Raw genomic sequence first — 11,616 nt, 5'->3', positions numbered from 1 at the left:
AGTGAATGGTGTAGTCGATTGGGTATGAGGCTGAACTCCAGTAAAACGAAAACACTCTTGATTAGCAGATTTTCCCATCATCCCTTCAGGCGGACGGAACTCTGCTGAATGAGTCTATTCTAGGCGTAACTTTTGACTCACATCTTGCTTTTGAGAAACATCTAATGAAAGTTTGGTATTGTACGTAAGGCCTCATACAATACCACTCTCAGGAGAACCAAAAAACGCCTCCTAAACTTCCACCCCCCAAAAAAAAAAAGAAGTTGCAGCATGAAAAGACCAACTTCCTTGAGTTTTTTTACCTCATCCCTTCTCCGTGACTCGAGATATCGATGCCAGAACGTCTTTCAGAACTTCTTCCTTTTCACTGGTCGTGAAGTTTTGAGGATCCTAGGAGAGAACTTCGTCCTGCCTGTCATTAATGTGGGAGTTTTCAGGAGTGGAACTTTTCAAAACTGACGGAGGATATGAAAAGTAAAAGGGGTTCTTTTGAGTTCCTGAATGCTTGAGACTTAGTGGATTTCACGCGGAGGACACACTCTCACACACACACACAGAGAGAGAGAGAGAGAGAGAGAGAGAGAGAGAGAGAGAGAGAGAGAGAGAGAGAGAGAGGAACACACTACAAAAGGGAAAGAAGGACGGAAGTAGAGCGAGAGAGAAAGAGATATAGTGTGGTGGTTTTCAGTTACAGATAATTATGAGAGAGAGAGAGAGAGAGAGAGAGAGAGAGAGAGAGAGAGAGAGAGAGAGAGAGAGAGAGAGAGAACCACCACAAATCATTTTTTGAAAACTTAAAACTGCCCAGACACTTTCTCTCCCTTTCTAAAACACCTTTCCAAAAACTGTTTTGACGTCCATGCATGACTCTCTCTCTCTCTCTCTCTCTCTCTCACGAAAACCACAGACGTCTGAAAAGAACTCGAGGTAATGACGTATAATGACACCGACGCCATCTTTGTCCAACCAAAATCGGCGGTTGGGGAGGGGGCAAGACTGACATTCGTGATTGATGAGTCCCTTGAATTCAGGATGGGTTGGGGGTCTTATTGAGTCTCTCATTGGCCGGAGGCTGATGACATGGACAGATATCTAATAACGTGGCAGGGTTACTTATATAATAATAATAATAATAATAATAATAATAATAATAATAATAATAATAATAATAATAATAATAATGCACTCAAAAATATGTACCAATATGCAATAGATGCTGATGTATTCAGTTACAGTAATGAGAGAGAGAGAGAGAGAGAGAGAGAGAGAGAGAGAGAGAGAGAGGGAGAGAGAGAGAGAGAGAATAATAAACAACCCCATCAAATCATAAAAAATGAGAGAAATAATTAACGAACCAAATGCCCAAATCGACTCATACCTACCATTACATAAACACTGCTTACAAACTCCCTCCGTCAGTTGGACTGTAGCCGCCGTAGGGTGAAGACGTACGCTCGTCCTCTTGGGATTTGCGACACGTGATTCCCTTTTGTGGGAGAAAAATATGTTTTCTTTTTTTTATTTATTTATTTACTTTCGTTTCTTGCGTCGCGAAGATACTTGATGAGGCGTGGATAAATGTGGCTTGCAAAAGGCGTTTATTTTGATTTCAAGTGGAAGGAATTAGTCAAGAATATATTAATCTTTTTAATATACTAATTTTGAAAAAGTAGTTGATTTTACTAAAACGAAAATAAGTGAATTTGACAGAATTGTGCAGAATTCATTGTGATGGAAAATAGTACAGCTGAAAAATGCGAATTTTGGTGAATTCATAGGAATACAGGAAATTCTGTAAAATTCTATAGTAATGCAAAGTGAATTTTGGTGAATTCAAAGGTTGCAGATTTTTTGGTAAATTCTATAGTAATACAAAGTGAATTTTGGTGAACTCAAAGGTCAAAGATTTTTTTTTTTTGTAAAATCTATAGTAATACAAAGTGAATTTTGGTGAATTCAGAGGTTACAGAATTTTTTGTTTAAATCCATTGCAATGCAAAGTTAATTTTGGTGAAGTCAAAGGAATACAGAGATAATTCTGTATAATCTATAGTAATAAAAAGTTCATTTTGACAAATTCATAGGAATACAGAGATAATTCTTTAAAATATATGGAATTACAAAGTGAATTTTGAGAATTCATAGAAAATTCAAAGAAATTCTGCAAAATCTATAGTATTACAAAGTGAATTTTTGCTTAAAACTGTGAAAACAGCTCAAGTGAATCCACAATATTATGAGACAGAATTTTATTTTCAATTTTTATGAAAGCAAATCAAGTAAGTGAATTCAGTAAGATAATTTATCTTCCTTTCCGAAGAGGTGAAGTGAGTAAGAATCACAATGGCTGATGAAAATAACTGATTAATAAAACTGTGGACTGACAGACAATGGAGATAGAAAAAGACTGAATTATGGACAGATCGCGTCTGTGAGCAGAGAGAGAGAGAGAGAGAGAGAGAGAGAGAGAGAGATGTGACACCACATTCGACGTCGAGTGTAACACCAGCTTTCCACCATGGCGTGTTTCCACAATAAGGTCGTCAATGCCTTATTAGTTATTGGGGGTTTCGCCTCTGTTGCATCGGCTACCACAGGTGAGTAACTTCTAGGTTTGTAAAATGGGTCCTGAAAGGTTGTCGATTAAAGACTGAAAGGCTGTCGAATAAAGACTGAAAGTCTGTCGAATAAAGACAGAAAGGCTGTCGATTGAAGACTGAAAGGCTGTCGAATAGATTAAAACTCTGTCGAATAAACTGAAAGGCTGTCGAACAAAGACTGAAAGTCCGTCAAATAAAGACTGAAAGGCTGTCGAATAAAGATTAAAACTCTGTCGAATATACTGAAAGGCTGTCGAACAAAGACTGAAAGTCCGTCAAATAAAGACTGAAAGGCTGTCGAACAAAGACTGAAAGTCCGTCAAATAAAGACTGAAAGGCTGTCGAACAAAGACTGAAAGGCTGTCGATTAAAGACTGAGAACCTGTCGAATAAAGGCAGAAAGTCTGTTGAATAAAGACTGAAAGACTGTCGAATAAAGACTGAAAGGCTGCCGATTAAAGACTGAAAGACTGTCGATTAAAGACTGAAAGACTGTCGATTAAAGACTGAAAGGCTGTCGAATAAAGACTGAAAGGCTGTTGTATAAAGATGAAAAGGCTGTCGTATAAAGACTGAAAGGCTGTTGTATAAAGATGAAAAGGCTGTCGTATAAAGACTGAAAGGCTGTCGAACAAAGACTGAAAGACTGTCGAATAAAGACTTGAAAGACTGTCGAATAAAGACTGAAAGGCTGTCGAATAAAGACTTGAAAGACTGTCGAATAAAGACTGAAAGGCTGTCGATTAAAGACTGAAAAGGCTGTCGAATACAGACTGAAAGGCTGTTGTATAAAGATGAAAAGGCTGTCGACTGAAGGCTAAAAGGCTGTCGAATAAAGACTGAAAGGCTGTCGATCAAAGACTGAAAGGCTGTCGAATAAAGACTGAAAGGCTGTCGATTCAAGACTGAAAGGCTGTCGATTCAAGACTTTCTTCGTCTGTTTCCTATCTGGATTCGAGGCTTGTTGTGAAAAGTATATCAAAATTGTGTTCCTTTTGACCAGTCTTCATTATATATTATATGGCTAAGCTTCTGAAGGGAATAACGTATACCATTGGTCATGCTGTTTCGTTTGTATTGCTGCAGCTGTTAATTGTTAACTCATTGCTGTTATCAGGGTAACAGCAATTTTAGAAAGAGATCTCATTCCATAATGGAATGATGTTACTCTCTCTCTCTCTCTCTTGCTCTCTCCCCTTTGCAAAAGCTCCCACAATTTGAGTCAGTCATTCGTCACCTGAGGCGACATTCAACTCTCTCATTCTTTATCCATTTGGGCTTCCCGTTTCTCTCTCTCTCTCTCTCTCTTTCTTTATTTTCTTTCTTTCTTTAGACCCCCGTTCGTTTCCTTCTCCCTTTTCACTCTCGGAATTTATCTTCCAACTTTGTTCGTTTCTCGTTTTTTATCTTTTCAATTCCTTCTGCCTTTTGTTTCGGGTTTTTGCGAAGTTTTCGTTTTTCATTTTTTAGTTGAACCGACATTCATTTCCTGGAGGTTTTTGCTCTCTCTCTCTCTCTCTCTCTCTCTCTCTCTCTCTCTCTCTCTCTCTCTCTCTCTCTCTCCCTACTTGCCCAAATGCTTACAATTTCATCTCTCCTTTAAGGGGACGAAAGAGCCATCGAATGACTCTCTCTCTCTCTCTCTCCAATTGCAAGAAAGTAACATACAGACCAAGCACATTAACCCTCTTATAAAGAAAGAGAGAGAGAGAGAGAGAGAGAGAGAGAGAGAGAGAGAGAGAGAGAGAGAGAGAGAGAGAAAGAGTAAACCATCACATGACTTTCCCGTAACGACCAGCATGAATATTCAACTAAGACAAAGTAAAAAAAAATTGAATAAAGTAACTGAGAGAGAGAGAGAGAGAGAGAGAGAGAGAGAGAGAGAGAGAGAGAGAGAGAGAGAGAGAGAGAGAGAGAGAGAGAGAACAGGATTCCATTTACCAAATACTGTGAGAGCAGGGAAAAAAAAAATAAAAATAAATCCTTTCTTCAATTCAATAACTTCAAAGCATTCATTTGGAAAGGTATTTTAAAATACATAAATGTATAAATAAATAAAAGAATATGTAAATAGGTCAGATGCACACGCGCGCGCGCGCGCACACACACACACACACACACACACACACACACACACACACACACACACACACACACCCAGTTCTTAAAACTAGCCAATAATCTTTTAAAGACCCTCAAGAACTAATGGCCGGACGCATTATTTGCTCACCATTAGTTTCCAGATTATTCTTTACCTCGACATTTTATTCCTTCTGTTCTTACTGTGATATTCTCAAAGTTCACAGAGAGAGAGAGAGAGAGAGAGAGAGAGAGAGAGAGAGAGAGAGAGAGAGAGAGAGAGAGAGAGAGGTAGGTCAGGTCATTTTAACTGACCTCAGAGCGGTGAAGTCCAAAGAGGATTCTGAAGAATCTTGAATTCTGTGCTTCTGTTTACAGACATCAGAATTCTGAGACCACTGAGCTGAGCTTTTCTGTTCTGTAGCTCGTCTGTTCCCCTGTCTTGTCTGAGGGACAGGCTTGGAAGTCTGTGGGATAAGTCTCAGTCTGTCTTCCTGTTTGACTGTCTGTCTTTGTTTGTCATAACTCTGTTAGTCTGTGGGATAACTCTTTCTTGGTGCGTTTTCATACTTTTCAAAACTTTTTCACGCTTCATACTTTTCCATGTCTTTTTTCATACTTTCTCGTAGTTATTCATAATTTTCCGTACTTTTTTCACATTTTTCATGCTTTTTCATAATTTTTTGCATACTTTTGCATGCTCCATACTTTTTCCTACTTTTTAAATTCCTTTTCCATACATTTTTCATACTTTTTCTATACTTTTCCATAAATTTTTCATACTTCCACAATTTGTTCAAATTACTATCATATATTCTTCATACTATTTCATACTACATATTTTTCACACCATTGCATATTTTCCCATACTCTCTTCATACTTTAGCGTACTTTCTAAATCCCTTTCCATACTTTTCTCATACTTCTTCATAGCTTAACATACTTTCTAAATCCTTCCATACTTTTCTCATACTTCTTCATACTTATCTAACAGAAAATACGACCAGAACTCAGGATGAAAACGTGAAGTAGCCACACACTTTTAAAATCCTTTTCCATACTTTCCTCACACTTCTTCATACTTATTTTAACAGGAAATACGACCAGAATTTCGGGTGGAGAAGCGAAGTAGCCAGCCATATGTGTGTATATAAGGGGGAATGTCCCGAGAGATTCTTGAGGTTTGCAGTCGAGGTAAAACAGCGTTGTTACTGTATTCCCCGAAGGTTTCTGGCTGTAATGTAAGTAAAGGGTGTTTTACACGGCTCACAAAGAATGAGAGAGAGAGAGAGAGAGAGAGAGAGAGAGAGAGAGAGAGAGAGAGAGATGAAATGGTAAGCATTAAGGTAGGTAGGTAGGAAAAGGAGAGAGAGAGAGAGAGAGAGAGAGAGAGAGAGAGAGAGAGAGAGAGAGAGAGAGAGAGAGAGAGAGAGAGACATTCAATTCTCTTTCTTCCCCTTAAAAGACAGAGAGAGAGAGGATAAAATTGTAAGTATTTGGGTAAGTAGGAGAGAGAGAGAGAGAGAGAGAGAGAGAGAGAGAGAGAGAGAGAGAGAGAGAGAGAGAGAGAGAGCGCAAAATCCTCCAGGAAATGAATGTCGGTTCACCTAAAAAAAAAAAAACGAAAACTTCGCAAAACCCGAAACAAAAGGCAGAAGGAATTGAAAAGATAAATAACGAGAAACGAACAAAGTTGGAAGATAAATTCCGAGAGTGAAAAGGAGAAACGAACGGGGGTCTAAAGAAAGAAAGAAAATAAAGAAAGAGAGAGAGAGAGAGAAAACGGGAAGCCCAAATGGATAAAGAATGAGAGAGTTGAATGTCGCCTCAGGTGACGAATGACTGACTCAAATTGTGGGAGCTTTTGCAAAGGGGAGAGAGAGAGAGAGAGAGAGAGAGAGAGAGAGAGAGAGAGAGAGAGAGAGAGACTACCAACAGTTCCATTATCAAATGAGATTTAGCTAAGTTGCTCTGAGCAATCCTGGGAGCCAAACCCTTCCTTTTATATTGCTAAAAGGAATATCATATATGTATATATATATATATATATATATATATATATATATATATATATATATATATATATATATATATATATATATATATATATTCATTTATTTCAGAATACCTTTCCACCTTAATATTTTGAAGTGTTATAAACACAAACAAATAGAACATCCTATTTTTACGTGAGTTTTCTTGTACCTGTTAACCTTAACAGAATTTCTCTCTCTCTCTCTCTCTCACTTACTTTATTCATGCCTTGAATGAATACGCAAATGAATACGCATAACAGCGTCAGTGCTGGGCAGTTAGAGATGCGTTTATTATTTTTTTTTGTCATAACTGAATATTCATATGTTTATGTGCGATGTCTGTATGTTATTCTTTTGGTGTATGTGTGTGTATGTGTATGTATGTGTGGATGGTGTGTTTATGTATGTGTCTACAATATACAAACATACATACATTTATACATAATGCCCTCAGTAATATATACAGTATATATTATATATATATATATGTATATATATATAAACATATGTATATATGTGTGTGTGTATACACATTACTACACCCACACCACCCTACACTGTGACGTCATCTTGCCCCCAAGTGGCCCACGTGTGGTTTTTGGCAGCCAGTGGCCATAACTCCCCACATAATTACTTTAAAAATTCTTTTGACACAGGAATGCGTCTCCTGCTTATACCTATCCCCTACCAACATACTCAAAAAATGGTCACAATTAAGATTATGTTAAAAGATGATTTAATAAATTGGTAATATGATAATATATAGAAATGCCAAGTTATATAAAAAATATTATTCATAAGTGAATGGATTTGAAGATAAAAACATCAACAGATTTTAGAAAAAATTATACAGATAAAAAAATAAAGTTTGAACAGAGGGAAATATCTACAAAATATTTTCCCCCATAGAAATATAATAAAAAAATGATACGGTTAAATTTGTACAAAACATGAACAATGACACACGAGGGAATATTAAAAAACTGATTGAGAGAAATATTCCTCTAAGCCTGCTTAGTGAAAACCAAATACACGAAGGCTTCTCTACAGTTTACATAAATACTCGTCGTGTATACAGTCTATCTAAAACTCTCCTGTAGGGAGTTTTTTTTTTTGTGTACATTCCCAGATTTTAACAGTTTACCTGTAGGATGGAGCTTCACAATTAGAGGCACCTCTTTGGATATATATTGATTAGAATATGTTTACTTGGGAATATATTTCTAAAAGTGTTGGGTTATGTTAAAAATAAATATGTTTGGGTAGTTTTGTAGGATTTTGGAAAAATTGTTATAATTTGGAGATGTTTTCTGTAGAAGGGGATAAAATTATGAAACGTTTTTCTTTGGAAGTATATTTCTGAAAGGCGTTGGGTTACGTTAAAAATGATAAATATATATTTTGCAGTATTTGGAAAAACATTATCACAATTGGGCGATATTTCTTGTGGGAAGGGATAAAGTAATTCAGTGTTTTTCTTTGTACAAATATATTTCGAAATATATTTGGAAATGGCATAATATATATTTAGCTAGTTTTGTAGAATTTTGAAAAAAAAACATAATTGGGGGTATTTTCTGTAGAGAGGGATAAAAAGTTAAAATATTTCTTGTAGAAATCTACAAAAAAAAAAAATAAAATTAGCATATAATTTTAAACTAAATACATTCAGATTACCATGAATTTAGGTGGGTAGGTATTTTATAAGGGGATGGTGTGTGGGGGAGTACAAATCTCACGGCTTCTTTTTCTATGTTGGTTAAAAAAAAAGAAAGTTTGGAGAAAGTTTTGAAAAGTTTTACCGTAAATGGGAAAACTTTTACCCCTCATTTGAATGTAGAGGTGGTGGCCTCTCTCTCTCTCTCTCTCTCTCTCTCTCTCTCTCTCTCTCTCTCATCTCGGGATGTCCAAATATTTCATGGTTATTCAGGGGTGATTTTTCATGGCTTAATCTGAGACACTATAATCTCTCTCTCTCTCTCTCATGTAGTGAGAAAAAGATAGGGCGCTCTCTCTCATGTAGCGAGGAAAAGATAGGACCCTCTCTCTCTCTCTCTCATGTAGCGAGGAAAAGATAGAACCCTCATTCTCTCTCATGTAGCGAGGAAAAGATAGGACCCCCCCTCTCTCTCTCTCTCTCTCTCTCTCTCTCTCTCCCCAAGGGCGATTAAGTAATACAAGATTAATAGCAGTAACATTTCCGTCCCACCACCAATAAACAAGACTGAAATTTTAATGACACACAGAAGGGTAGATTGTGGGTGGGGGGGGGAGGGCCATTTCGCCGGAAAATGAGCACAAAAAAACCACCTGAGTCGTTTCGACGACGTTGTTTATATCCGGTGATAGATTTGTCACATGAGGGGGAAATATGAATTATTATTATGAATTATCATTAATAATCGTTAATTCTATTTACGGAGAAAATTGATTATGCGATATTTACGGGAATATATTAATATTATATACTTGCGAGAAAGGGATTAAGTTTCTGTATGTTTATGGAGAGAGAGAGAGAGAGAGAGAGAGAGAGAGAGAGAGAGAGAGAGAGAGAGAGAGAGAGAGAGAGGTTGATTTTTATCATTTGAATTCCCGCTGAATTATAGATTAGCATTTGTTGACGGAACTGAATTTTTTAATAATTTGTACTTGATTTATTGCATTCTCGGGAGGATTGGGGTTGATAAGACTCTCTCTCTCTGAATTTAATTTTAGTTACAGGTAAACATCTGTCATTTTTTATCCACATTAAAATTTGAATTAGCCTACTGTGATTGCTAAAAACCTCTCTCTCTCTCTCTCTCTCTGTCATATAAATCCACCATCGACTGTGCTAAGATTTATTTGTTCTCAGATGAAAAATTTATCTCTCTCTCTCTCCCTCGTTTTCCGTTTCTCCCACCTCATTAAACTGACACTAATTTCTCTCTCTCTCTCTCTCTCTCTCTCTCTCTCTCTCTGTGCTTATGAAAGATTACAAAGTACTTTTCAATAGACATTATTTTTCTCTCATAACAAAATGACAAAAAACATTAGTCAACCATTTAGCTCTGCTAAAGAGACTCTACAAATAACATCTGTTATTTCGCTGTAGAGAAAATCATTTCAAGTGAAATACCACAGTGGAATTACGTAGGTAATACAAAACCACAAAATAACGTGATTATTAAATGTGAAAGAAAGTTTAGCTTTTTTTTAAAGTTCACACAAACTACTGAATAATTACAGTAATGATAACGCTGTATAACAAAACCAGTACACAATGACCATTACGAAATTATTTTTTAAAAAATTATTACAAAATTACAACAGACTATAATTACCAAGTGTGATTAGTTTCCTATAAAAGAGTCCAGCAATTAATTACAGCCCAGTGGCTACAGCGATGGTAATTTACTGTGACACATAATGAAGACTACAGTACAAATACATGGTTATTACAGCTGACTGAATCTTGACGCATCATTAGTTGTTCTGATGCTACGCAGGACACAGCTTCACACAGTGATTTTATTCCTGTTCTGATGCTACAGAGGATAGAGTTTCCTGTTCTGATGCTCAGAGGACAGAGCTCCACACTGAATATTTTCCTGTTCTGATGCTTCAGAGGATAGAGTTTCCTGTTCTGATGCTACAGAGGATAGAGCTTCACAATGTGAGTTTAGTCCTGTTCTGATGCTACAGAGGATAGAGCTTCCCAGTGTGAATTTCTTCCTGTTCTGATGCTTTAGTTTCCTGTTCTGTGATGAGCTACAGTGAATTTATTCCTGTTCTGATGCTACAGAGACAGAGCTTCCCAATGTGAATTTAGTCCTGTTCTGATGCTACAGAGGATAGAGCTTCCCAATGTGAATTTATTCCTATTCTGATGCTACAGAGACACAGCTTCACAAAGTGAATTTATTCCTGTTCTGATGCTACAGAGGATAGAGCTTCACACTGTGAATTTATTCCTGTTCTGATGCTACAGAGGACAGAGCTTCACAATATGAATTTATTCACTTGGGCCAAACTGGGTTCCCAAATCGAAGAGAAGGGTTGATGTTGGTTTAAAAAACACCAATAAAAGTTGCAGCAACCCATAGCGATTTGGAACAAGCGTAAATGTCTCAGTTTAGTGTGTCAGTAACACAGCGTTAGAGTGGCTGAACAGCAAGATACAGAGATACAGAAGATAAATGTGATGAAATAACAGGATCTAAAGATGAAACAGCAATTAAATCTTACATTTACACTGAGAAATAATAGCCAGAAAGGCTGGACAGCAAGACTGAAGAAAGGAAGTGTGAATGGGGTATAGTAAATGGCTAAAAAGTATTGCCTACAGTTCACCCCAAGCACACATTGTGGGCACTACTTATCTGAGGGGACGAATAGCACTAATAACAGTAATAAAAGTAGTAAATATGAATGCTATCTCCAATGTACAAATGAAATAACTGATGTGAAAATGGACAGATCTCTCGCTGTAAATAGAGAATGAGTAAAATTATCAAAACTTGTTTTCAATCAACACGGAAAGAGATAACAGATTAACTGGGCAAAGCCAAATCTCTCTCTCTCTCTCTCTCTCTCTCTCTCTCTCTCTCTCTCTCTCTCTCTCTCTCTCTCTCTCTCTCGCAAAAATGAACTGGGGATAAATGAGAATTGACAATCATGTAACGTTCACCTATAAAAGATCTGAACTAAATTGGATACGTAGTAAACGGCAAATGAATTTTGAGTCAATAGAGAATAGCAGTTCTGTAGATTTTTTCTTTTTAATTATCCCACTGAATAAAATGCGGTGTGTTTCTTTATTACTACAGTTACGTGAGCTATTAAATTCGATATGTATTTTTTTAATGTTATATGTATATTTTTATATATATATATATATATATATATATATATATATATAT

The 11,616-nt window shown here is 36.6% G+C and overlaps 1 protein-coding gene across 1 annotated transcript in view; it reads left to right on the top strand.

Moving 5' to 3' along the window:
- Window positions 1-2,023: 2,023 nt before the first annotated feature.
- Window positions 2,024-11,616, top strand: part of LOC136856110 (nephrin-like) — a 110,273-nt gene continuing 100,680 nt past the window's right edge. Inside the window, exon 1 of the mRNA XM_067133758.1 lies at window positions 2,024-2,597. Coding sequence (XP_066989859.1) covers window positions 2,519-2,597 — 79 coding nt within the window. The 5' untranslated portion in view covers window positions 2,024-2,518. The remainder of the gene's footprint in view (window positions 2,598-11,616) is intronic.

Source organism: Macrobrachium rosenbergii, chromosome 34, assembly GCF_040412425.1.
Source record: "Macrobrachium rosenbergii isolate ZJJX-2024 chromosome 34, ASM4041242v1, whole genome shotgun sequence".
Taxonomy (NCBI): domain Eukaryota; kingdom Metazoa; phylum Arthropoda; class Malacostraca; order Decapoda; family Palaemonidae; genus Macrobrachium; species Macrobrachium rosenbergii.
Note: the sequence above shows the minus strand (reverse complement) of the source record. Positions and strands in the feature narration are given on the sequence as shown.